This window comes from Bubalus kerabau, chromosome 4, assembly GCF_029407905.1.
Source record: "Bubalus kerabau isolate K-KA32 ecotype Philippines breed swamp buffalo chromosome 4, PCC_UOA_SB_1v2, whole genome shotgun sequence".
Lineage (NCBI taxonomy): Eukaryota > Metazoa > Chordata > Mammalia > Artiodactyla > Bovidae > Bubalus > Bubalus kerabau.
The window spans coordinates 130,512,478-130,539,670 of record NC_073627.1 but is presented as its reverse complement, the minus strand read 5'-3'; the positions used below and the strand labels follow the sequence as shown (position 1 = coordinate 130,539,670).

The 27,193-nt window shown below is 49.7% G+C and overlaps 1 protein-coding gene across 6 annotated transcripts in view; it reads right to left on the bottom strand.

Annotated features, from left to right (window-relative positions):
• The window catches only part of COL15A1 (collagen type XV alpha 1 chain), a 102,874-nt gene extending 77,241 nt beyond the window's left edge, over positions 1-25,633 (bottom strand). For 4 of the 6 annotated variants that reach the window (XM_055578624.1, XM_055578621.1, XM_055578623.1 and 1 more), the window contains exons 1-2: positions 24,962-25,472; positions 24,798-24,883 (exon numbers count right to left, since the gene is read on the bottom strand). In XM_055578624.1, the coding sequence (XP_055434599.1) occupies positions 24,798-24,883; positions 24,962-24,972 (97 nt within the window). In that variant the 5' untranslated portion in view covers positions 24,973-25,472. Of the gene's footprint in view, positions 1-24,797; positions 24,884-24,961; positions 25,473-25,514 lie in introns of those variants that run through there. The other 2 variants (XM_055578619.1, XM_055578618.1) reach the window with 2 other exon arrangements.
• Positions 25,634-27,193: the final 1,560 nt, after the last annotated feature.

Here is a 27,193-nt window from a genome sequence, read left to right as displayed (position 1 = left end):
ATATGTCCACTGTCCAGGAGCTCATCCCCCACGCCAGGGCAACCCTGGCCACTGCTGGGCAAATCGAAGTCAGTAAGCTGAGGCGTGTCCCTCTGTAGCCTCCACCTGCCTGGCTGGGCCTAACTCTGCCCCCTGGACCACACACGAGTCAGCCTGGACTTCCACACCGTGGCCTCTCGGACATTATACAGGGTGGGACCCCGGCCTGTGAGGCAGACTCTGCCACCAGCCCAATGTGGCCGTCTCCTTTCTCTCTGAGCCTCAGGTTCCTCATCTGAAATGAGAGGCTTGCATCAGATGGCTTCCAAAGGCCCTTGCCAGGTCTGAATGTCTCCAATTTTGCATCCTCATCTCCCATCTGTTTTCCAGTTTCTCTAACCACTCTTAACTGCCGGTTCCCTCAGCCTACAGCCTTCAGGCCTGGAAGGAATGACTCCAAAAGGGGCCAGCACAAATCCAGCCCTCCCCTCACAGATGTCCTTGCCTTTGGGCAGCGCAACCTGGCCAGAGGCGATGAGCACTGTGCCCAGGAAAATGTCATGGCTCTGCCTGGGAGGAAACGTCACCCCACCCAGCCTGGAGTCCCTGAGGCGCCCAGCTCTACCTGACTCCTTTCCCAAGGAAAATGAGTGCAACAGAATTCCTGCTGCAGGGGCTCTATCTGCACCCAGCAAAGATTCAAGAGGTTCTTAGAAAAACCTACCACCCAATGCATTTCTTAGAAAAAAGAACTGTTTCCCTGCCAGGGAAAAAAATCCTGGATCAACTTAGAAGGGAGACCTGGGCTTGCCAACAATCAAAGACCTCATTTTTCTGAATTACAGAAGAGCATTTTTCTACATGTAAACTTAGAACGCCTCTTTCCCTTTTCCGGTTTTCATATATAGTGCAAGAATTTTCCTGCTCAATGAAGTTACTGTATGAGCCTTCCTTTCTCTCGCGCACGCTCTTTCTTTCAGGCCTCTGACCTCAACTGAGAAAAGGATGGTTTTGAAGGGGCCTGAAGGTGGTCAGAGACCTAGCAGGGTGTGGGCTCTGCAGCCTGGCTGCCCTGCCTGGCAGCTGGAAGGAGCTGGGTCCAGCTGGCAGCCCCAGTAGAAATAAGTCTGTACCCAGCAGCATCCCCTGTGGTTTCTGAAGCATCCTCTCATCTGCTCCCTCTGCCAGAAGGGAGGCAAGATGGGGGTCATTCTCCCATTTGGCAAAGGAAGGAATCAAGCCCCAAAGAGGGAAAGTAACTCGCCTGAAGCCGCAGTGCAGGAGCCAACCTATTATAGCCCACCGCCTCCTGGCTTCCCCCATGGCCTTCCATCTGTGTCCCCACAGTACCTGACCATCCCTCCACCTCAGCACACTCCTCTCTGCATTCTGGTGGTTAGTGCCCTTCCTTCCCTGATACGCATAGACATAGGCTCCTGGGCATGGACCATGCAGATCCATCTCTTGGTGCCCAGTACCAGCACAGTCCGGCAAGGGTGACCCATAAAGGGATGAAAAGAAACAATAAGATCTGTGGCTAAGATTTACTGTGGGCGTGCTGCATGACAGGCACTATTCAAAGAGCTTTCCATCATTTCTTCACCCTTCTTTATGAAGTAGATAATATTATTAACCTCATTTTACAAGACAGAAAACTGAGGCTTGGAAAAGTCAATTACTGCCCCCAAGGCCATGAAGATAATGAGCAACTGGAGTCAGGATTCAAATCTGACTATGTAGTATGATGTGGTATGAAGGTCCCAGCCCTAAGCACTCATCAGAGTCACCCAAGGAGCTTCTGAAAAGACAGGGATCTGCTCTTCCTGCCCGGCCCTATCAAATCAGAGTCTTCCAGAGTCTGGCCTGGGTGAGTCTAATGCCCTCGCCTGGTTGGCAGACACAGGTAAGGGTTAACCACCTGGGCTTTGGGAGCAGAACAACCTGGGTGTGAGCCCTAGGTCCACCACTAACTGGGGTGGGCAAGCCAATTGGCTTCTCTGAGCTGTAGACTAATCTGTAGAGCAGGGCAGCAATAGAAGAGACTGGAGAGAATGGACAACATTCTATTGTCCTGGAGAGAATGGACAACCCGACAAGGGCTGTGCTCAGCACAGGGCTCAGCGCATCAGGAGCACTCAGGACCCAGCGAATAGACCGACTCTGAGCCAGGTACCCTTGTGGTCTCTGCAGTTCCCCTCACAGCCATCCCCCAACTGTTAGCCATTTCAGAATAGATAATAGAATTGGATAAGCAGGCCTAGAGACCAGGGAACTGACAAGTTGAGCCTGGAGAGTGGTATGACTCTCATCCTGTGGCCAGGGCCTGCACTACCCGCTACACACACACACACACACACACATACACACACACCCTGTGAGCTAGGTGGAACTGGCTCCAGTGTCAGAGCCACACTTGAGCCCCAGGAAGCAGGCAGTGTGTCTTGCTCTCCTGCTGCAGTGAGGGCCTTCAGACCCCTTCTTCATGGCCTTCCCTGAACCTGGGTTCAAAGCCACCGCAGGGACCACATGCACCAAGTGGTACAGCAGAGGCTGGCAGGTGTGGCGGCATGAGGGCCGCGGGCATCTGGGAAGAGTCTTGCAGTAACTTCTCTCAGTTTATGGCCCGTCCTTTTCCATTTGGGGAACAAAGCCTCTTTGAGTGTGATGGGGGCCTGGGCTCCTGAGGATGACATCAGCTGCAGTGAGTCATCACTCTGGGCAGCAGCTCTGGAGGACTGGGCCCCTAGCTCTGCAAGGAAAACTCACTGGCCTGGAGAAGGGGCTTGCCCGGGGCACACGAGGGGTCCAGAAAGGAATAGGTGGAGACCAGCTGGGTCTCCACCAATTTCAGGAACTCCTGGCAATGCCTGGCTCAGTACTGCAAGGGGACACAGAACCAAGGCTGGCAGGGTGGTGGGGTCAGGACAGATGTGTGGACCAGATGGTTCCTAACTGTTCCCCAGGGGTAGGGGAGGCAAGAGTGCAGGGCAGGATGTGGAGGAGGCCACAAGCAGGAGAGGGGAGGATAAGGAGGAGGCCTGCCCCCAGCCCGTAACACACGTGGACATATATGCATCCCACACATTCGTACAGATTCACACTCGAAAACCACACACATACACACACTCTTACCTATTCACAACAGTCCCATGAACATACTCACACTCTGCTACAGGTACTCATACACACACATTCACACAGACACATACCTTCACCTGCATTCATCCCATGCTCAAGCACCCTGACGCCTTCACACACTCACACACATATCCACCTGCAAATTGTTCGTGGAGACTCTCACACATGCTCACTCACCTATCCTGATCCACACACTCACACCAAAGCAACTCAGATCTGATTTGCTTAATATGCTGTTGTTGAGTCGCTAAGTCATGTCCAACTCTTTGCAACCCCATGGGCTATAGACCACCAGGCCCCTCTGTCCATGAAATTTTCCAGGCAAGAATAATGGAGTGGGTTGCCATTTCCTACTCCAGGGGATTTTCCTGACCCAGGGATAAAACCCACATCTCCTGCAGCTCCTACACTGCAGGCAGATTCTTTACCACACCCCCAGGGGTTGCATGGCAGGGAAGTTCTTGCTTAATTTATTGGGTTCCAATTATGGTCTCATTAGGAAAGAATTTTGCAGCTAAAAACTAACCCCTCAATACAGAGGCACCCAACAGAAACCTTTCCACATTATAAATATTGAAGTGAGGGCACTGTAGGGGCAGGTATTCACCAGGGGACCCACAGAGAGTCTGCGGCCCACTCTTTCTTCTCCAGTTGCCTCTGTAAAGGGCTGGAGATCTTTGACTGCTCTTCCTACACAAAGGGTTTCTGTTTCTCTGATGTAGGCACATTTTCCAGATTCTCCCCCTTGTCTGTAAAACTCTTTTTAGAATATTAGATTTGGACCATGTCTTCATACAGCATTGAACCCAATTAACTGACGCTCTTGGAATCAGTGCTAGAAACGGCTGAGCAAGAAGTATGCACTGCAGGTGATACGGGCACCTCGTAGAGCCTGGCACAGGTAGGACCCCAATAAATGTTAATTTCATGACTGTATGAGGGACGTATAATGACGGACCTACTGAGCCTTTACTGTGTCTTGGGTGCCATGTACTTTAGCTGCAGAGCAGTGGTTCTCAACCCTGGCTGCACAGGATCACTGGGGAGATTTTTTGAAAATGCTGATGCCAACAGCCCACTCCCCCGAGATGCTGATTCAGTTGGTCCAGGCGGGGCCTGGGCACCAGCACCCCAGCTGATGCTGATTCACAGCCCCCCTACCCAGTTCTCTACAACAACTCCACTCCTGCTGTTCTCAGTCAACAGATGAGGTAACAGAGGCACACACAAGTTCCACAACTTGCCCAAGGGCACACAGTTATCAGGGCCCAGAACTAGCAATTCTAAACTCCCATCTGCCTGAGGCAAGGAGTGGAGTCTCCCTCTGCTGCCCAGGAATGTCACTTCAAGCCAAGGGTGGCCCACTCCAGGGAGCACACCCTGACTGTCCCAGCCCTCAGTGACCTTGGGCCCATCTGCCTCTCTATTCCCATTGCCCTGCTGCCCCGCCCCACCGCTCTGAGCATCAGCACTCAGCACCAGAGAGAGACAGTCTCTTACGAGCTTCATCTCCTGAGCAGATCTGGGGAGGGACCTGGAGAGCCACCTCTCCCATCTTGGCTGCTCCGAACTATCTTTCCAACTGGAAAAGGACCTCCAAGCAGCACAGTAATGGGGAGAAAGTCTCAGCCAGCTCTGGCTTCAAGTTCATCATTTAAAAGCTGTGCATCTTTGGACATGGCAGTTCATCTCTCTGAGCCTTGGAGTCTACACCCATAACACAGGAGTAATGCCACCTGCTTCAGCAGAGAGTTTTGAGAAATAGACATAAAATACTAAGCAGAGGGCCTAGCAAAGCATACGCTGTACACAGCACAGTGGGTGTTGTTATTGCAGTCATCGTCAATGACATTAGCCTTCTTTTCTCCCCGCTGAACTACTGTCTATAATTGCCAGGAAAGGTAGGTTTGTGCAATTTTCCCTCTGGGTCTCAGTTTTCTTACATGCAATATGGGGTGATATGATCTCCTTCAGCTTAGTTGCAGTGAGGGTCAAGTGTGGGTCTGCATGTGGAAATGCTTTGTTAAGTGTACCCTGCTCGGGTATGAGGAACAACTAAAATGGACAGGGGACTCTAAACTGGTGTCTGGAGGAGGAGCGTGCTGTTTTTCTCAGAGTAGTGAAATTCAAACCTGCTGAAATGCTATAATGTGGCCAGTGTAACTTCAAAAACAGAATTTCCTGCCCCAGCCTGGAGATGGCTTGAATAAAATGGGGCTGACCAAGGGGAGCTGGAACTTAGAAATTAGTATAACATTCCCACTCCATCCCCTCCTGACCCCAAGGCAGGCTAATGGCAGCAGCTGGAAGAAACAGTAACTAAATAATAATAATAATAGTTCATGTTCACTGTAGAGGACCAAATGATGGCCTCTAAAATGATAGGTACCTGGAACCTGTGAATGTGGCTTTATTTGGAATAAAGGTCTTCTGAAGATACACTTAAGGATCCCAAGATGAAGAGATGATCCTGGATTACCCGAGTGGACCTTAAATCCAATAACCCGTGTCCTTATAAGACAAAGGGGAGATCTGACAGAGAGAAGACAGAGGCAGAGACCGGAGTGATACAGTGATGCAGTCAAGGATTAGGGACAGCCCTCATAGCTGGAAGAGGCAAAGAAATATTCTCCTCCAGAGCTTCCACAAGCAGTGCAGCCCTGCTGATACCTTGATTTTGGACTTCTTGCCTCTAGAATTTTACCAGTTTGTGGTAGTTTGTTACAGCGGACAAGGAACCTAAAGCATTCATTGACTGCTTACTGTATGCCAAGCATCCGAAAGGAAATCAGTCCCGAATACTCACTGGAAGGACTGATGCTGAAGCTGAAGCGCCAATACTTTGGCCATCTGATGCAAAGGACTGACTCATTAGAAAAGACCCTGACGCTGGGAAAGATTGAAGGCAGGAGGGACGACAAAGGATGAGATGGTTGGATGGCATTACTGACTCGATGGACATGAGTTTGAGCACGTTCTGGGAGTTGGTAATGGACAGGGAAGCCTGGCATGCTGCAGTCCATGGGGTCGCAAAGAGTCGGACACGACTGAGCGACTGATCTGTATGCCAGTCTTCTTCTGAGTACAGTCAGTGCCTGGACTGAGTCAGTGAGGAAGGTGTTACTACCTGTGTATTCTTTATGAATAGACCGAGATGCAGAGGGAGGAGGTCACACAGCTAAGTGTGACAGAGACACTAAGTGTGACAGCTAAGTAAGTGGCAGAGACAAGACGAGAACCCAGCCTGGGTCCATGTTCCATAGCCCACCTGCTTAACCACAACGGTGGTTCTCAAAGTGCAATTCCCGGACCAGCAGCATCAGCCTCACCTGGGAACTTACTAGAGATTCAAATGCTCTGGCTCTTCTCCAGACCTGCTGAATCAGACCTCGTGCAGGGAAGAGGGCAGCAGCACCCTGTGTTTTACCCAGCCCCGCAGGTAATGATGCACACTCAAGTTTGAGACCCACTGCCCTACACTGTGCTGCTGAGCAGAAGCTGGAGGCCTAAGACCTGCATGGCCAGCAGTGGGGGAATCACGGAGCAGGAGACACGAGCAGGCAGCCAGCAGCAGAGAAGTCCACTGTAGGGGCGGAGACCCGGGCACGGGGCTAGGCAGGGCCCCAACTGAGATGGGGCTTCCCTCGGATCACAGTACAGCCACAGTGAATGGGCTGCTTCCCAGACAGGCTGATAGGAGGCTGAGTCCCCTGAGTGACTAGATCCCACTAACAGGGAGAGGCAGCCAAGTGAACCCAGCTGTGGGAAGGAGGCTGGTGGTCTGAGGATGCAGAGAGGCTTGGGAGGTCAGCCCAGGGGAACTGGGCATGTCGGCAAGGGTTCTGCAGCCAAGAGGAAGCTTGCGACTCCAAGGGGGCTGCTCCCCCAGAGAAAGCCTGTCCCAAGCAGGAGGAGCCCACGCCTTCCAGGAGGGGTAGCAACAGCTATTTCCCTTGCCTCCCCATTGTCCCCTTGCCCTGCCCGGAGCTTAAGGGGCCTGAAGACTCCAGGAACTCCTCTCCAGCCACATGGGAAGCCGGGCCTCAGAGCTGACTTTTTCTAAATGCCTACAAATGAATTACCCAATCTTGCCAAGAAACCCTCCCTTGGTAAATTTCCCAGGAAGGTCCAATTCCTCAATACTCTGTTATTATCTGTTTATTTGCCGATGTTTCCCACCAGTCTGTGAGCCCTTGGGCAAGCAGGCATCATCTGTTTCATGTTTATATCTCCCAGCTTCACCCCGACCCCTTAAGCACAGGGCTTGCCTGAGTTAGGCAAGAATTGAGCATCGATGGAGGAATGAATGAATGAATAATGCACATGTAAGTGAATAAATGAGCTTAACGGATTCTGGACCAGAGTGACCATATATCTGTCTTGCCATATTGCATTTATTTTCATCAATAGATAAAATCAATAGTCTTTGTCATCAATTACGAAGAACTCTAAAGAACACCAGCTGCTGTCGCCGTCATCCCACCAGCACCACTTAGCTCAATATGCACTTAATAGTCTAGCTCTCCGCTGATCCCACTGTTGAAGTACAACGTAGTCTTAATAGCCACACAGAGGCTTGATGTCAACTTTTCTGAGTGCTGCGATTTTCCATCCTTTTGGCTGACCCTTAAGTAGGAGGGCACAGAATGACCAGTCTTCTGAAGAACGCCTGCCTTGGCTCTCACCCACCGACTGAGCTGGGAGTGCCGCTCTAAAACACACTGGCCTCTTAGACTTCAGACTGAATTCCAGCTGCCTCCACCTCCTGCCTCTCTGAAACAAGCGTCTGGGTAGGGACTGTGAACCACATATGCTTCCCCTTCTGGTTATATACCGTAAGGTTCTTGAGGTTTGGTTGGAGACCTCAGGGAGGCTGCTCCTTGCCACCTGGGGGCTAGGGCATGAGCTGGGGCCACTGGGCAAGATGGGATGGGACAGGCCAGCCCTCGTGGTCCTGGAAGAAGGATAAGACTCCTGCTCCTCGCTGCCATGTCCCACTCTCCCCTGACCCCAGCTTCTTGATGTAAGGTACTGAGGTGGGAGGGGCATCATTGGGATGGGAGGAGCTTGAAAGAGTAATTCTGGAGCTTTCTAAGTCTCTAAGTGAGGCATGTCCTTAGGTATTTGAGTTCTTTTCCCATGGTAGATACCACATGGTCCATAAAATCTCCTACAGAGTTGCTAACCACATGCAATTTGGTCATAATTTACATTGTGTGCCCTGAGAGAATGCAGCCACAAGGGGAGGATGGATCTTGGAAGGGAAGGCAGGAGCAGACCTCCCTGTCTTTCCCTCTATCCTGGTCCCAGTAGAGGGTTTCAGCATTGCACACAACCAGTACCCAGTGGCCACCCTCTTTTGGACTCGGGCCTGGGCTGGACTTTGAGAGATCATGAAAACTCAGACTCTGGTCCTGAATAGCTCTCAGCCTAGAAAAGGGGGCAAGACATCAACACACAGAGCCCCGATACAGGTGTCTGAACCAGAGGACTCTGCACAGGCGAACATCGTGGAACAAGCAGAGCACAGGCAAACCCATGGGGTTAGGAAACTGAGGGGTTTGTGAGTGGTCCTGGAGGAGGGGAGCAATGGAACGCTCAGGTAACCTCCACCATTAGAGCAGCAAGGAGAGAATTACGAAGCCAGATTCAGAAGTGTAAAGCCAACATCAGCTTATTCACTCTCAGGACAATTTGATAAGGTGGGGACTATTGCTCTCCCATTTTGCAGATCAAGGCTGAAGGAGATCAAGATCACAGAGCTGGAATGGGGTGGTTGCAGCCCACGTGTGGGTCATCTGAGGTCCTTCCTAGCTCTTTCTACTCTTAATCACTTTTTCACTTGGGAGATTGGAAACAGATTAGGGAGGGCCTTGAATGTCAAGCTGAGGAGACTAAAATTTATGCTGCAGGCTATGGGGTGCCTTGAAAGGTTTCTGAGGAAGGCTGCTGCTGACCATTTTAGGAGCTATCACCACTTCACCTCGAGCTGCTGCCCCCGGCAGTCGGGGCCCTTCCTTTTCCTTGCCAAGGAGAGGGTGGATTGGGTGATTTGGAATGCGGAGCGAAGGCGGTCTTTTGGCAACAGCAGGAGACATACTTTCCTGCAGCCTCTCAGCACTTGGCATGTTATGCCCTGGGCAAAATCAAGCTGCCCTGGGAATGGCCCAGGGCGTCCACAGATGAGCTTGTGTGAATTTAGCCAGAGCAGGGAGGAAGCCAGCAGAATGAGCTCATGGCATCAGCAGGCACTGTGCAATCTTGCCTACACTGATTAGGCTGATAGAGGCCTGGAGAGTTGGGGTGACCTCCAGAGCTGGGAAGGACTTCAGTCCAGTGTCCCCGAGATGAGAAAACCAAGGCCCAGACTGACAATGTGACTTGCCCAGCAATTCATGTTCCCACCATCCAGGCTACTCTCACCCATTTCCCTAAGAAAGTGAGGCATGGGGAAGCGTATGGTACACAGTAGGTGCCCAATATGGGAATGGATGCATAGTGGCGGGGGGCGGGGGGGGGTTGTGGTCCACACATATAATGACCTGATGCCACTGCATAGGGGGAAACGAACGACATAAGAACTTAGTCCTACAGCTGTTATCAAGCACACCGCTGCTTTATACAGGTTCTCCTGCTCCACTGGGCCGAGACGTGCTCTCTGCATGCTGCTGGAGCCCTGTGTGGCCCTGAAATGGGACTGGAGTTTAAGGGAACAGCCAGAACAGATGGTGACCCTGAAGTCATATTTTGAAACAGGCTGACTCTTGTTCAATCTAGATGAAAGTACAGCTTGATCGCCTCCAAATGTTAGCTGGAGGAAGAGCCTGTGCACTCTGGAGTAACGGGAGAGGGAATGAGGCCTTCCAAGCTGGGTACCCAGGAGATGCCCCTAACTGGAGACCCAAAACTGAGGGTGACCTTGGGCAGAGGACCCCAGGAGTTTGAGCCTCGCCCAGCAGATGCTGGGAAGGACATGGAATTCCATTCCAGAGAGAACTCATCACTTACAGCTGGTGACCTTGGGCCAGTTGGTTTACTCCTCTGAGCCTTAGTTTCATTATCTGGACATAGAGAGGACAATGCCAGTTCTCAGGGTGGCGGTACAGAGTAATGGCAGATGCTGAACTCACGAGCCTACATACTTATTCCTGAAAAGGTAAGTGTAGATAGAGATAGGGAAGCTTGCCTTGTTCATCTGTTTGTTCATTCATTCATTCACAAATATTCTCAAGCACCAACCACCACATGCCTGGCACTGCTACTGTGGAAGATTTACGAGTGAACAGGACAGACGTGTCCCCTGCCCTCATGGCATGTATGCTCTAGCACTGAGCTCCTAGCTGGGCTTTAGAAGAACTACTTGAGGGCTTTAGAAGACTGATACCCAGCTCCACCCCAGTCAGGATCTCTGGGGGTGAGGCCCAGGCCTCGGTATGTCTTAAGAGTTCCCCAGGGATGCTGTTATATGTACAGGGTGAGGTTCATGGCTTCAGGGAGAGCCCTCACCCACCAAGGCCCTGCCATCTCAGGCTCTACGCTGAGTGCCTCACACAGCCCGGGAGGCAGCACCTTGACTACCCCCTGTCCCGATGAGGGAACCAACCTTCCTTCTGAGCAATCTGCCCAAGTCACTCAGCTGATACATGGAAGAATTGGGATTTGAAATCCATTTGATGTTTCCAAGGGCTTCCCTGGTGGCTCAGGTGGTAAAGTATCTGCCCGCAATGCAGGAGACCCAGGTTCAATTCCTAGGTCGGGAAGATTCCCCTGCAGAAGGGAATGGCAACCCACTCCAGTATTCTTGCCTGGAGAATCCCATGGACAGAGGAGCCTGGCAGGCTATAGTCCGTGGGGTCGCAAAGAGTGGGACACAGCTGAGTGACTAAGCACGTGCACATGATGTTTCCAAGGCTTACTTGTAACCACAGGCTGCCAGGCACAGAAGAGACCCGCAGCATGTGTGAAGTCCTGTCCCCACCTTTCCTCCCCATCCCTGAGGACGATGGGACAATGTGTCTATGGTGAAACAGCAGCAAAACCTGGGACTTTGAGGGTGGCGAGATGCCAGCCACCTGGATATCAGAAGACCCAGTTCTGGATCCAGCTCCTTATATCTGAACTGTGTGACTCTCATCATGTCCCTTGTTCTCTCTGAGCCTCCACCCGCCTCTCTGTAATTTAGGAGAGCCAGATAGAGGACCCTGAAAGCCCAACATTTTCTGGGTCCTCAAGGTCCCCAGTGGGTTTTGGTGGGAGCGAGGTGTTTGAGGGACACATGGACCCTAAAGAGGAAGCTTAGGATCCCCAGCTACCCTAGGCACATGAATGGTGATCTGTGCCTTCCCCCACAAGGAGCCGCTATGGGCACGGACCACACTGGGTAGGAGGCTGCCTTCAAAAGGATTCTTAGAAACCTTGAACTTGAGTGGGACTGGCCAGTCTCCTGCATGCATATGCATGAACAGCATTTTTCACATTCCACCCAACGTTCCCATGCTCATGCACCCCACACACTTATTCCTGGAAAGGTAATTCCTGACTGAGAGAGGGAAGCTTTTTATAGCCACCAACACACATACTATTCATTCAACTAGCATTTATTGAGCACCTACTGTATGGTGGAGAAGGCAATGGCACCCCACTCCAGTACTCTTGCCTGGAAAACCCCATGGACGGAGGAGCCTGGTGGGCTGCAGTCCATGGGGTCGCTAAGAGTCGGAAACGACTGAGAGACTTCACTTTCACTTTTCACTTTCATGCATTGGAGAAGGAAATGACAACCCACACCAGTGTTTTTGGCTGGAGAATCCCAGGGACAAGGGAGCCTTGTGGGCTGCTGTCTATGGGGTCACACAGAGTCAGACATGACTGAAGTGACTTAGCAGCACTGTATGTGGTTCTGACCCCCAATAAGCACTGGGGCTCCAGCAGTGACAGACAAGTTTCTTCCCTCGTGGAGCTGAAAGTTCTAGTACAAGAGCTATGGAGAATAGCGACTTCCATCTTATCGATAGCTAAAAACACATCCATAGCCTTTTCCACACACAAGTGCATTAGGTAACTATCGATGGAGGAAATGTTCGTACAAGAATGGATTCTGGCAGCCACTACAATAATTTCAAGCCTCCCACCAGTTGGGGATCTCAAATCTATATATAACATCTCCACTAAAGCATCCTACCAGCAGAGAGGGGACCCTATTCTGCGGGGCCTGGGTCTACCCAAAGAGTCACCCTTCCCACCCCCTGCCCCACCCCCATTCAGAGCTTGGAAATTTAATTAAAGTCTCCTGCTCTATTGTTAAAAGCACTTAAGTTTTGCACTCCACTCCATAATAACTGTGGACTGTTTAGTATAAAAATGTTCTAAATTACTTCCCAGTTGTCACTGGACTCCCCAAGTTACCAACCGCTGGGTAAAATGGATGAGGAAATAAACAATGTGGCTTTGCACGTCACTGTCACACAGCCAAGGACCACGAGCACACCCTGTTTGAGAAGCAGGTCTGTAAAGGAACGGCCAGAACAGAAGTGGGCAATGCATCACTCTTCTGCCACCATCTCTAAAGGACTTGGTCCCCAAGTGAAAACATCTAAAAACTTCCCACCTGAGTTACTCCCGCGACCTCCATTCCCTGGCAAGAGAATTCTGTGTTGTGCTTGTGGATACACATTCTGAACACAGACATCCAGAGAGAGAAATCAGAAGAGATAATATCTGGATGAGCCTCAGGGCGGGTCCAACCCTTCATTTCAGACAGGAAGAAACTTTTCAGAGCCAAGACTAACTGTAGACTAACTGCAGAGGGCAATTCTTAGAATCCTTTCCCCATGACCTTCCCGACCTCTCAGCTGGGCAGTTGGGTTGGCCTAGGAGGCTCTGGGTGGCCGAGGTGGGACCAGAGACTCTGCTCTGGGCTCTCATTCATCCCTGCTTCCCTATCATTTTACTGCAAGTCTCTCACAAACATGTCTCTTGGGCAACACAAAGGTGGAGACCCTGTGCCGCTCGCTGAAGCCATTAGCTCTTGGATATGTAGAGGCAAGAGCCAGGCAGGAAGGAGCACCCAGAGGCCCTCACCCAGGGCTATGAGCACTGGGAAGGACCCAAGGCATGGCAGAAGCCCAGAGGCTCGCCCAGAGCCAGGGTCAGGAAAGCAGCTACTGGACGGAGGCTCTGCTTTCATGCTGGAGACTGGAGACCACCCCCCGACACACACACTCCAGCCCCATCCCGTCCATCCTGTCCTGTCCCATCCCGGCCTCCCTCCCTGCCTGGGCTGGGAGAGTTAACTGCTCAGGCCACACACCAGGAGGCTGCTTCCATCTTCTTCTCATTCAGTCGCCTCTACCTAGAACACTCTCCTTCTCTTTTAGTCCACCAGCCCCACCCCTTTCCTGGCTAAACTGTCATAACTTGGGGAGCGTTTCCTGACACCACAGTACAGATCAGAGTGGCCACGAGTGTGCTCTCATAGTTCCCTCCGTATGTGTGTGCTAGGTTGCTTCAGTCGTGTCCAACTCTTTGCAACCCTATGGACTGCAGACTGCCAGGCTCCTCTGAACAAGGGATTCTCCAGGAAAGAATACTGGAGTGGGTTGGAAAGTTCCAGTGCCCTCCTCCAGGGGATCTTTCTGACCCAGGGATTGAACCCGCATCTCTTATGTCTAACCTGCATTGGCAGGTGAGTTCCTTACCACTAGAGCCACCTGGGAAGCCTCTCACAGCTCCCTACTTCTCCATACCTCTTTTTACTCTTCATAGGTATTTAGGGCTTTTTGTACAACCCTTTGTTTAGTGTCTATGTCCTGCATTAGAGTCTAGGCTCCACAATGTGGGGAACCACGCCTACGTTGTTCATCATTTTATACCCAGGATGTCCCACACTGCCTTGCACACAGTAAGCAGCTAATAAATATTTATTAAATAAAAGTGAGGGAACAAATGAGTGACTGAAAAACCTACCAGGCTGTGACAGGCAGGATGACCATCAAGAAATGTTGGCATTAAATCTATCCAACTCACGCAACCATACTTCCAAAGTCCATGCTTAACTATATCTCATTTTTCCCACATTGGATTATGGCTGTTTATCTCCCTCCACTGCAAGGTCAATGACTCTGAACTCCAAAGATGAATGGCATTGCCCTGGCTCTCCCCATCCTTGGAGAGATGGACTTACAAGTGATTCTGATGGAAGAAACCAGGTACAAGCTATGCTCAAAGAGGCCACAGGAAGGTTTAGGGATCGTCCGTTACTTTAACTCATCAGTTAGCATTGAGTTTGAACCTCATCACCATGGCCATTACCCTTCACTGAGGGTTCATGGTGTTCCAGGCATGCTACTAAGAGCTTTGGGGTAGAATTTCAGGTGCTGCAATGGAAAGCAGGGAAGGGTTCTAATGGGATGTGACATGATGGCATCTGCCACTCAGGTTGCAGTGAGAAGATGCACTAGAGGTCAGAGAGATGGGGGGTCTTAGGCCAGGACAGGGAGCCGCTGTGACAGTCCCTTACTGAGCATGACACAGGCCTGGACCCAGTGGGGTGAAGGAATGAAAGGATGAGATTGGATGAAACCGACCTTGCAGGGGCAGAATCCATTTCTCTGAAACAAAGTCACAACACTCTTCCCAGGCGCTGAAAACTTCTCAGTCATCCATGCACTTCCAGCGACAGTGCAGAGATGACAAAGCTGATGGCAAATATAAACTTAGGTGCACATGATTACCACAAAGTTTCAAACAAAACTACTCTTAGAAACAGGGCCCACCAATCGGTTCTTCCAATGGGCCATGCAGTCTCTATAGTGACCCAGCCTTTCCCTCTCTGCAGATTAAGTGTCTGAGTCCAAGAGTGGAAGTGACTTGGCCAAGCTCCCCACAGAGAGTCCAGACCCCAGGAATCCTACTATTAGCTTAGTGCTGTGCACCTAAGAGCACTTCCTCCAGCAGAGAAAATAAAGACATTCAGCTGCAGCTTGATAGCAGCCCACATTTGCAAATGTTAAACAAGCAAAACCATTCCACTTCTTCAACTGGGAGCTCATATTCTAAAAGGGGAGGGGGAGACGCTGAAATGGCACCACCTACTCTAGACAGTTAAACCTGAAATAAAATTAGAAAATGTGTCACATGGAAAAACTCTGCAGTGAGAAATGGTTTCTTTTTCCCTCCCTTTTTCGTCCTGTGGAGAGTGAGTAATTTGACATTTTAACTCGAGAGGAAAGGAGAAAATCTGTGGTCGCCGTTTTGTACCAAATACACACAGCCATTAGGCACAGTTCTGTACCCTGACCATGGAAAAGGATGTCAGGGAAGGGCGGGAACCAGACTGAGAGCTGCTGAGCTGGATCACCTCCCACAGCCACCACAAAGTTTGGGCAAAGTGAACTCAGATATCCTAGAAAGTTCCAGCTAACAGTGCATTTAGGGTTCATCTAGTCCAACTCCTTTATTTCCAGGATATGGAAACTGAGGCTCATAGAGAGCCAACCATTTGCCCAAAACAAAAGAGCAGGGGAAACATCGAAGCAGAGCCCCTCTGTTGCCATATCTGCCTCCAGCCTACTAGGGACCCTATGAGGCTGGTGGCGATCTGAAAGAACACAGCAGGCTTCAACTGGGTTATTCATTTAACAAGCATTGACCAAGTACCTGCCAGAGCCAGGCATGGGGCTAGGTGCTGGAGGTACAAGGAGAATAACGTTAGTCCAGACTCTCAGGATGCCTCCCAACGTTCCAGCCACCCTGGGGACTGTGCAGTTTGAGATAAGGCTATGAGGAGGGACACTCCAGGAGATGCAGCTAAAACAGCATACTGGGAGGACTTCAGAGGGTCTCAAATGCCATGATAAGGAGAGTTAAAATCATTTTCTATGGTTGCTGTAACAAGTTACTGCAAATTATGTGACTTAAATCAACATAAATGTATTAGTGGGTTGGCCAAAAAGTTTGTTTGGATTTTTCCATACTGTGTTAAGGAATTGACCAATACCTTCCTGTTTTGTGGGTCAGAAGTCCAACACAGATCTTAGATCAAAATTAAGCAGATCATGCTCCCTTCTGGAAGCTTTAAAGAAAAAAATCTGTTTTTGTTTTCTTTCGATTTTTCCAGGTTCTAGAGGCTACATATATTCCTTGGCTCATGGACCCTTCCTCCACCTTCAACATCAGCAAATACAACTGATTTGCTGAAGGTCAAGTCCGTCTCACATCACCTCCCTCTTCCACTTCCAAGGATGCTTGTGATGGCACTGGGCCCACCTGAGTAACCCAGGGTCCTCTCCTTTTTGGAAGGTTAGATGATTATCAATATTAACTCCATACGCAGTCTAATTCCCCTTTGTCTGGAACCCTAACATATTCACAGTTTCTGGGGTCATATTAAGACGTGGACATATTTGGAGGGCCAGCACTTTGCCTGTCACAGCTGGTCAGCTTGGGAAGATGACGAGAGGTTCTGCAGCAGGGGTGACATAGTAAGAGCTGGTTTCACACTGCCGCTGAAAGGCTGCTGCTGCTGCTGCCGAGTCGCTTCAGTCGTGTCAGACTCTGTGCGACCCCATAGACGGCAGCCCCCCAGGCTCTCCTGCCCCTGGGATTCTCCAGGCAAGAACACTGGAGTGGGTTGCCATTTCCTCAAAGGTTAAGATCCCATTAAAATGCGGATTCTAATACATTGAGTCTGTGAGCGGGACTGGAAAGTCTGCAGCTTAACAAAGTCCCCAGGTGATACCAATACTGCTGGTTGGTGGGTCACACCTAAGTGGAAAGAAGCCAGAAGACTCCTAAGGCTGCAATACAGAGGGGGAGGTGGAGAGAACGGGGGCCTGGAGACACTCTTGCTGGCCTAAAACAAAGACAGGACAAGCTAGCACTAAGACTGTACAGCTGGAAGGGGAGAAGCAGCTGGCTGAACCAACAGTGTGTGGCACTGTTGAAACTTCATGGATTTAGGTTGAGTTTGTTACTTGCTTTTGGACTCTGTTCTACAGAATGCAATGGTTATAACTTTTTAAGACCGGAAAAGCGTCCCTTCAATTTTCTTTCATGGAATGTACTCCATCCCTGACGTATCTGTTATACACAGCCCCTGCTCCCACCCTGCTTTGGCCCCTCCACCACCACCACCGTCGGCAGCAGCAGCACCCTCTTCACAGTGGATGGCTGTGGGTGGTCTTCCAGCAGAGCTGGAGGTTCACACAGACTCCGCTATGGTCCAGGGTTCCTAATGCTGCGTTTTCACTCAGATCTCCACAGTCCCAGGCTTTGAATGATTCTTTCATAAATGTGTTCAAATGCTCATTGTGTCCATTCAGTGCCATGTCAGACGCTGAGGAAACATGGATAAATAATGTAGGGTTCATGCCCTCCAGGGACTCACAGAGATGTGGGAGCAGGAAGGAAAGAGGTACTGAACTGTACCAATTACAGGCCCCATGCTTCCCTCATTATTCCTCATAGTGGGAATTATTGTCCCAATTGACAGACAAGGAAAATAAGGATAAGAGAGGGCACTCAACAGGGAGTAGCAGTGCTGAGATCTGAACCCAGGGTGTGGGCTCCCAGAGCTCGTCTGGGGTCCAGTGGCAACTCTGCCTCTCATTTGCGTTACAATCACGGGTAAGACCTTCCCTTTCTAGGACTCAGGACTGTCACCTTTCAAACGAAGTCACTGGACTGCACTGCTTGTTCTCAGCTCTGGCCTCACTTTAGAATCACACCAAGAACTTTTAAAACCTGCAGAAGACCAGACCCCAGACAAATGAAGAACCCTGGACATGGGGAGGATGGGCATCAGGGTCTAAGGTACAGCCAGGGTTGAGAACCACCAAAGTCCTTGTGACCTGAGCTCGTGCATTCTAATTTCCTGAATAACCCTCTTCTTCTCTAGCCCTGCCACAAGGCCCATGCCAAACTGATGAACAAATGGTAGGGAGGAGGAGGAAATCCCCAACACCATTCAGCTAAGGACAATTTGGAGCAGTAATGCTGGGCACTGTCCATTGCCCTGCTGTCATTTTCTCCTTTCAGTGAGCAAAACAGCAGCAGTGGACAACAGTGGAGTAAGCTAGGCGGGTATTCTCTTACACCGTTGCAGGGAATATAAATTACTACACCTTTCAAAAAAAAAACACACAATGAAAGACTTTGAAAAAATTGGGCAAGCACCAGACCCAACAGTTTTAGGAGTTTGCGCTAAGAAATAATTACGGAAAAGGTCAAATACAGAGATACAAGAACAGGGTCATCACTGGGCTTCCCTGGTGGCTCAGTGGTAAAGAATCTGCCTGCCAATGCAGGAGACACAGGTTCAATCTCTGGTCCAGGAAAATCCCACATGCTGCGGAACAACTAACTCAGTGTGCCACAGCTATTGAGTTTGTGCTCTAGAGTCCAGGAACCCCAGCTACTGAAACCTGTGCGTCTAGAGCCTGTGTTCTGCAACAAGAGAAGCCACTGCAATGAGAAGTCCGAGCACCGCATCTAGAGAGTAGCCCCTGCTCTCCACAACTAGAGAGAAGCCCGCGCAGCAATGATGACCCAGTGCAGCCAAAATAAATAAATAAAAATTAATATAAAAAATAAATAAAAAGAGAATAGGGTTATCACAACAGTGTTTATGGAAAGAACAACTGGAAACAGCCTAAAGGATTAAAAGAGGCCTAGGTTAATTGTGGGAAATCCACATAATGAAATACTGTGTCAATTACAAAGGATTTAGGGAAGAATATTAAATGTTCCAGAGGAAGTGTCTAGATAATAGTTAAGGGAAAAAATGTCAAGCAACAAAATACAACGTACAGAATGATCTATTCATGTTATAACATATATACGTGCATATTTAGGCATGGAAAATAAACTTGAAAAACAGTCCACAAATGTTAGCAGAGTTTATCTCTGAGTCATGAGATAACATGTGACCTTTCAAAACTCCTTTTTTTCCAACCTAGATTTGTACAGTGACTATTATTTTTATTATCAAAATATTTTAATGTTATTGAAAAATACAAATCTCTTCTTTCAAAGCCTGCTTACCTCCCTCCGCCTCCCCCATCTTCTGGTGTAAATGGACACCCCCACTTCAGTGGTGCAGAGGCTTGCTTGTATCCACACTAGGACACTCAGGACAAGCTCCATAGCATTCAAGCCAGCTGCTGCACCTCGGTCTCTACTACTAGATTATGAGTCCCTCCAGGACGGTCACAGGGTCCCATGTGGCTCTTTGGTCATCTCGCCACCCACCCCAGTGGGCCTTAGAGAGGGCAGGCAGCCAGGAAATACAGGAGAAAGACAGAAATTTATAGTAGTAGCTAGAACACAGAACAGAGCTGACAGTTTTAAGGACCTCAGCAGACATTTACTTTGGGAGGAGATTAGTTGCAAAGACCTCCCAGTGGTGAAGCGGGCTTTTAAGCTGGGCCCTATCTGAGGTGCTCAGTGATAGGAGGGGTGACTCCCGGAAAGACCTAGGCAGCGCTGCTTTCTGCAGGCCAGATTATAGCCAAGCTCTCCAAACTGAAAAAGGGCTCCCCCAACACCTGAAACCAAGGGTCCTGCTCACTCAAGAGAGACATGAAGGCCCTCAGAACAATTTTCTGCCCTGTCCAGTTCTTTAAGTCATCCATGTAACAAGGCATGTAACAAGTGTGAGATGAATTGGACTGGATAAAGTTGGGTTGGGATGGATTGCGCTGGGATTAGGTTGGGCTGAGTTGAGTTGATTCTGATTGGAGGTAAGGAGTGGGTTGTACTCACTAGGTGACCTAAGCCTTATGTGTTGCCTCGTTAGATCTTGCCCAGAAAGAGGTCTGGGCCTTCTCTAGGTTCTGCTCTAACCCTATACTTTTTTTTCTCTTGAAAAGGAGAGGAAGAAGGAGGTCAGTGAGCAAACTGGGCCCCTCCCAACACCTCTGACCCATCTCAGCAAACTGTGCTCTGTATCAACAGCAATAACTCAGGCCCCACAACCTGCTCCTCTGACTTTGAAGTCTTAGTTGCTTATCTGTTCTCCTTACCGCATATTAAGGTCTTAAATTGAATCTTATTGTAAGATTACCTCACTTTTTATAACCCTCACCCACCCACCACCACCACAACACTCCCAGTATCCAATCAAATCATGAGAAAATTATGTGATAAATCAGTCTATGCTAAGGATTTATGACTTAGTGAAGAAGGAAGGGGTAACTTCCCTTACCAGATTTTAAGACATATTACAAAACAATAGTTATCAGGACCATGTGGAATTAAAAAAAAAATAACACATATGCATAAGAATAGTATAAAGATTACACAAAAAAATTCTATCATGAAAAGGAAAATTTTATAAGATAACCAGAAGCAATGCTATGATAGAAAAATAGTTTACATTTTAATTAGTATTTCAGGGAATCCTGGGTACCAGTTTGAAAAAGAACTAACCTCAGCATATACTCTATGTAATCTATTTAATCAATGGTCCATTTTAAATGGATCAAGCTGTGGACATTCAAGGAAAACTTGAAAATAAGCTCATATATTAAGCTAGCAGAGAAAGACACAGCTTTTGACAAAATAGAGGCTTTTCAGGTATGAGCGGGATAAGCTAGAAAATAAATTGTTTACACAAATAGATGTAATGGAAAAAAGATAAAGAGCAAAGTAACATTAGGGAAAATTCCAGCATAACTAGTTATTAAAGTAATTAAATAAAACTAAAAGCCCTATAACATGCCCTGATTACTCAGCCATGGCCACTCCACAGTTGGCAGAGCTGTGGAAAAATGGGGAGGACTTAGACCTAGCAGAGGACATGGTAAATGGGTGCATTTTCCCTAGACCACAGGCTGGACCTGCCCATTCCTTCCCTTTTTGAGTCATTGAGCACCTACTCTGTGCCAGGCCCAGTGCTAGGTTCTGGGATTCAGAATCTGGGCAAGGCCCAGTCCCTGGTTCACAGAACTCCCTGTGTAGTGGGGAGGGGGGGGGGGTGGCGGCGGGTGGCGAACAGATGAGTAATCAATGGTCATGGTCCAGCCTGGGAAGCCCTGTGACTGAGAGGTGGTGATATATAGTGTTCGCCCAGAGGAGAGACAGTCAACATGCCTGGTAGAATAGGAGGGCTTCCCAGAGAGGAATCCTAAAGGATGAATGAGGGGGTGCTAGGTGAACAAGGGGAAAGGCATTCTCAAAAAGGGACTGGCCCATGCAAAGACACAGAGGTGGGACACGGGGACTTGGAGGCAAGAAGCATAACTCCATCCTAGGTGCACGGAGAACCCAGCAGGAGCAATTAAACTAAGGAGCAACACGATTCAATTTGTATCTCAGAAAGACCCATCTAAATATATATTAAGAATTATCCAACTAGTCTGTTATTTGATGGGCAAATCTGTTTGCGGAAATCTAGTTAAAGGAAATAATCCCAGAAGAAAACAAAGGTCATTTGTCTGAAGATGTTCCCAACAGCACTATTTATCATAATGATGAAATGGCCAAGGTCCAAGTGGCAAATTCTGGATGAATAAGGCATGATCCACACCCTCAAGGTGCTCTCATAGAAAAAAAGTGTGAAATAAATACATTGTCAGCACAGGGTGAGACAGTGGCTGGTGCTGGAAAGATAGATGAAGGGCTGTGGTGGCTTAGTGATGAGAAAGATCAGCTGGGGAGACCTAGGGAAGGCTCTCTGTAAGAGATGCTGTTTAAGCTGGGAGGTAGAATTAGACCCTAAAGAGAAACAGGGTGAGGAGGTGCACTCTAGACAGGGAGATTCATTCACATCTTGTGCACAGCCAAGGAAACTACAAAATCCCAAATATACATGGGGAGCTATGAGTGGCTCAGTGTGCTGGGGGTTTTCAGCCTCAATCTTCTGTAAAACAGTTTTCAATCTGCTATAAAACATATAAGCAGGACCTTATGCCACCATAGGCATTCCCAACTTTAGGGAAAACCAAAAATTTAGCCAGTAATTAAAATACTACAATCATTCATATTCATCACAACTTCTAATGGTACGTGGACAACAGGAACTCATTACAGGCTAGAGCACAGGTAAGCCAGGAGGCCAGTGATGTAAAATCCTAGCTGTGACTCTTATCCCCTTGTCTCTCACTCAGGAAAGCACATCAGCTGGCCACCAGCAAGAGTCAGAGGATTAGTGGGAAATCCTAAACCTGCCCTGATTAGTATTCAGAGTTTCTCCCAGAAAAGACCCACAAATGACCAAGAAACACCTGAAGAGATGCTCAACATCATTAGTCATTAGGGAAATGCAAATCAAAACCACAGAAAGCTACCTCTAAGATGGCTGTAACCTAAAAAGCAGAAAATAACAAGTGTTGGAAAGGATACGATAAAACTGGAACCCTTGTACACTGCCGGTGGGAATGTGAAATGGTTCAGCTACTATGGACAATAGTTTAAGAGTTTCCTAAAATTTAAGCATTGAATTATGATATAACCCAGCAATTTCACTGTTGGGTATACAACCAAAATAATTGAAAACAAGTACTCAAGGCCTTGTACCCAAATGTCGCAAAACCACTAACCATAACAGCCAAAAAGCTTAAACAACACCAATGGCTCCATCAATGGAAGAATGGATAAACAAATTGCACTATATCCATACAATGGAACATTATTTGGTCATAAAATAATGAAGTTCTAATACATGCTACAACATCAATGAACCTCAAAAACATGCTGAGTGAAAGAAATCAGACACGAAAGGTCGATGTGGGGGACAAGGGGCCCATTGACAAGGGTCTCTTTAAACAGGGTGGGCCAGGAAACCCTTGGGAGCTGAGAAGCCTTGGGACTTTGGGCCTTGTTTCCTCATCTGAGCACAGTCCCAGTACCCAGCTCCTGGAGTGATTGTGAGGACTGGATGAATGAAGTATGAACGTATCATGCACACCTATGAAGTGGTTTACAAGCATTAGCCTCAATAAACTTCATGCAAGATTTGACTTGCAGAGGATATTCCACATCTAGGAAGAGTCTCTCCAGAATCCCAGAGGGACATTGAATATTCATCAATTACCCATCAATTGCAAATGGCCCTCTCCAGGCCCTTTTCATCTCCTGAGGGTTTCCTGGCAGGCCCTTTTTACATTATGGATATTTACAGGACTTCTTCGGTGTTAGAAAAACAGCCCTGACCTGGCGTTGAGGGAGCCAGTCTACAAATGCAGGAGGAGAAAGAAACTCCAGAACCTTCTCCATTTGGGGGATGGGGTTACAACAAAGTTCACAAAAGACCACAGAATCTGAAGATGCCCTCTGCCGCTGACTTGGAAGTACCCTATATCACATGCAAAATTGCAACGTTCTGACATGGGCCACAGTGCTGAGAAGCCAAAACTGTGCTCCAGCTGCCCTTCGATCTGTAAGAAATGCCAGTCTGGATGCTCTGGCAGGAAAAGTTGTCATGGCCTTTGAGTCTTGCTCCCAAGGAGACACAGTCTGGGCTGTGCCAGCTTTCCTCTGGCACACAGAGAGTTAAACACAGCCAGCGAGGCGGTTCTCAGTTTCTTTCAAGGGATAGAGGTTGTCTCCCCCACCACAGTCTCCCTGCACACTGCTCACTTACTCCTGTTGAGACTGTGTACTAATCTCCTAATTCCAAACGCAGTCAGAGACTACTCTTTGGAGCGCGGTAGTTCTCCTGCAAAACTGCATGGAGAAAGGGCTGAGCAGGGAAAGAAAGCCTAGAGACCTGGGCCCAAGCCCTGCCTTTTGCACAGAACCGTTTCTAAAGCCTGTCTCACCCTGAGTATCCTCTGCTGTAAAAATGCCTGCAATGCTTTCCAACACAGCTACTGCAAGGATCAACTTGCAGTTTCCATCACTTATATTGTGTCATGGTGTGGAAAGCATATTATTTCTAATTATCTCTTTTAATCTTCACAGCATCCCTAGGAGGAAAGGTGGTCTAAGTATTTCCCTTTTTCAGATATGAAAAGTGAGGCACAGAGTAGTAAAATTCATTGTCCAATGGCACCTAATCCAGCCACACACCTTAGGTCAAAACTATTTTAACTCAGATTCTTTTCATACAACCGCCTCTGGGTCTTGGTGGGGAAAGAAAGACCCAGGAACAGAAAGTACCAGATCCCCTGGTTCCCAGTCTATAGCTCTTCCCATCATCCATAGAGTCACTGCCCACGATGGATGGGGCTCTCCAGGTAACTCAGAGCTAAGTTAGTATCAGAGCAATTCGGTCCCGTTATTTCTTGCGCGGCAAAGCGCCAGGTGGTAGCGGTCTGCTTCTGCACCTGTGTACAGACGGGTCATCACATCTGCCCTTGCAATGAGCCAACCAGCACGCACCACCTGAGCGCGGGCGCTGGCTGAGCTGGAGCGAAATATTCCAGTGGAGACCGCTGGCACTGTTACTGGGCTTCCAAAGTCCCTCTATGCCCAAGATTGAAAGGGCTGCGCCTAGCTCGGACGCCTCGGGTTCCAGGATACTGCTCCGCCCGCTTCGGCCGCCCGGAGACTCTTTTTCAACCCTCGAATCCCCTGCACCGCCTGGGGAAGCCGCAGCCGAACCACCAGTGCGCCCCGAGCGGCGAGGACTCCCTTTTATGTCCAGGAATGAGGCGCGCACCGCAGCCGCTCCCGCCGCCAAGACCAACTATTCTGGGGCGCGGAGGTTGCCGGTGCAGCGCTCGGGCCGGGCTGCTTACCTGTCGCGGAGCGGGTCCGAGTGACACCGGGCAGAAGCGCGGAGGTGGAAAGCAGCAAAAGCAGGCGCCAGCACTGTGCGTCCCTCCTGCAAGAAGTGGTCGAGGGAGAAAGGTGAGGCGGGCGGTAGGGGCCTGGGGCTGGGGCGCGGGTTAGCGAGTCATACCTGGGCGCCATCCCGCCGTTCGGCGGGCCCCCTAGGGCACCGGGCCGCCGAGCTCCGCAGACGGCAACGGACCTTGCGCGCGGGCCGGTCGTCCTTCCTGCCTGGAACAAAGACGGCGCTGGGCAGGGGCAACGGTAGCGGCAGCGGCGGGCAGGATCCCAGCACGGCCCGCGTCCTGAGTCACCCGCGCTCTGAAACCCGACTCCGCCGCACCCAGCGCTCCCGCGCGAGCCGCGCCGCGCCCCACCTAGGGCAGAGCCGCGCCCCACCTAGGGCAGAGCCGCGCCCCACCTCGGGCAGAGCCGCAGCGGCGCACTCAAACCCCGGGACTCCTGGCTGCAACTACCGCCTGCCCACGCCCCTTTCCCCCTCGACGGATGCGCGCCCCCCAGCCGCAGCTTCCACCCGGGCGGCCTTGGGTAACCAAGAAAAGCCCCGCGCCCGCGCTCGTCTGGGTCAGCGGGCAGCTCCCTCCCGCCCTCTAGTCTGTCAGTGTCCGGGCTGCCCGGCCGACAAAACACTCCCTTTTTACGGGCCAATGGAATCTTCTCACCAGCCAAGAGAGGCTGGAATCGCTGTGATTTCCCTAAATGACAACGAAGAACCTGGAGGCTCAGAGAGATGCAGGGAATGTCCCAAGGTCACACAGCTGGATTGGACCCTGCCCTGCACCCCTGACTCGCAACTCCCTTGAACGCCCAGGAACCGCACATTTGGTGGGGGTGGGGTGAAGGGGAATAAGTGATACATATAAATAAATGCAATAAAGAGAATCCTAATTTTTAAAATGTAAATATATCTAATATTCCAAGCTTCTCCTCTTTGTGCTTTGCCTGCACCACCATCTCCCGCCACCAGAACATAAGCTCCGGGAGAGCAAGAATTTACATCTGTTTTGTTCTCTGTCTAAAATAGTAACTGGCCATAGGAGATGCCAATAAACAGGGGAAGGAACACAATTTTTAAGTGAAATACCACTCCAGGCACTGTGATGACTGGGTAAAGATGAACCAGTCTCAGTCTCCAAAAGCCATCAGGAGAGTTCACAGGGGAAGGAGGAGCAGAGGGTAGACTGTTCCACATGCACTAGGCATAGCACAGGGCCTGGCACTGGCTAAACCCTCAAATGGTGGCTCTTTATTATGATTACCACCAGGCCCAGTAGTGTAAGATATTTGGGGGAGAGGAGGCGCAGCTGAGATGAGCTGAGACTTGGACAGTTCTGAAGCCAGGCAGGCGCAGGGTTCTCTCCCCCTCGTGTACGAAGTAGCCACACTGGGCTGTGGCTCTGTGGTCAGTTCCTGGTTTTCATTTCTAGATGACAGGTCACCACCTGCCAAGTGAGACAGTAATATGAGTTGGCCCTGCAGAGATGGGATGGTGGTGGACATAGTAGCTAACATGTATTGAGTGCTGACTGTGTCCCAGACCCTGTGCTAAATGCTTTACTCACAAAGGTCAATCCATGCAACAGTCCTGGATAGGTGGTACTTCAGTGATCCTTATTTCATAGATTAGGAAGCTGAGGTCTAAAAAGTGCCTGAGCTAGTGCATGACATTGGCCAACACCCATGCTCTTCACCACTCTGTCATGCTACCTGTCTGTAACAACAAGATTAGACCCGTTTCCCCACCCTTGAGAGCAAAATCGCACTGGAGTTATGGAGCACTCAGGCATGAAGGGGTTAATACCCACACAGGCAGTAAGGGCTCCAAAGGGAGCTCAAGCCTGGAGTCAGGAGCCTGGATTCCCAGCCAGTTCTGGCCCACATTGGGCAGATCCTGTCCTTATCTGACTTTCCATTTCATCATCTATAAAATGGATGTAATGATCCTGCTGTGAGCGCATGCCTGTGAGTCTCAGTGAGGTCACATGCATCAGCAGTGCTCTGTCCACTGTAAAGTACTGTGCAGATGTGAGGGGTCAGGTCTGGGGTTAATGCACACAGTCTTCAAAACAGACAGAAAATTCAGCATGGCCTGGAGAAGGCGGGCGAGGCTTCAATAGAGAAGTAAAGTTAACCCAGACGGGGGGGGGGGTGGGGGGGGGTGGGGGGGGGTGGGGGGGGGTGGGTCTGCGGGTGCAAGCAGGAGGGAGCAGAAAAACAGCCAAGGCAGCTCCAGAGCTAGGATGGCCCCACGTGAAACTAATACACCAGATCCAGTGCATTCTAACAACACGGTCAGGCTTCTTTCTTATTCTCTTCATATTGTCTGTGAAGATGAATTCTT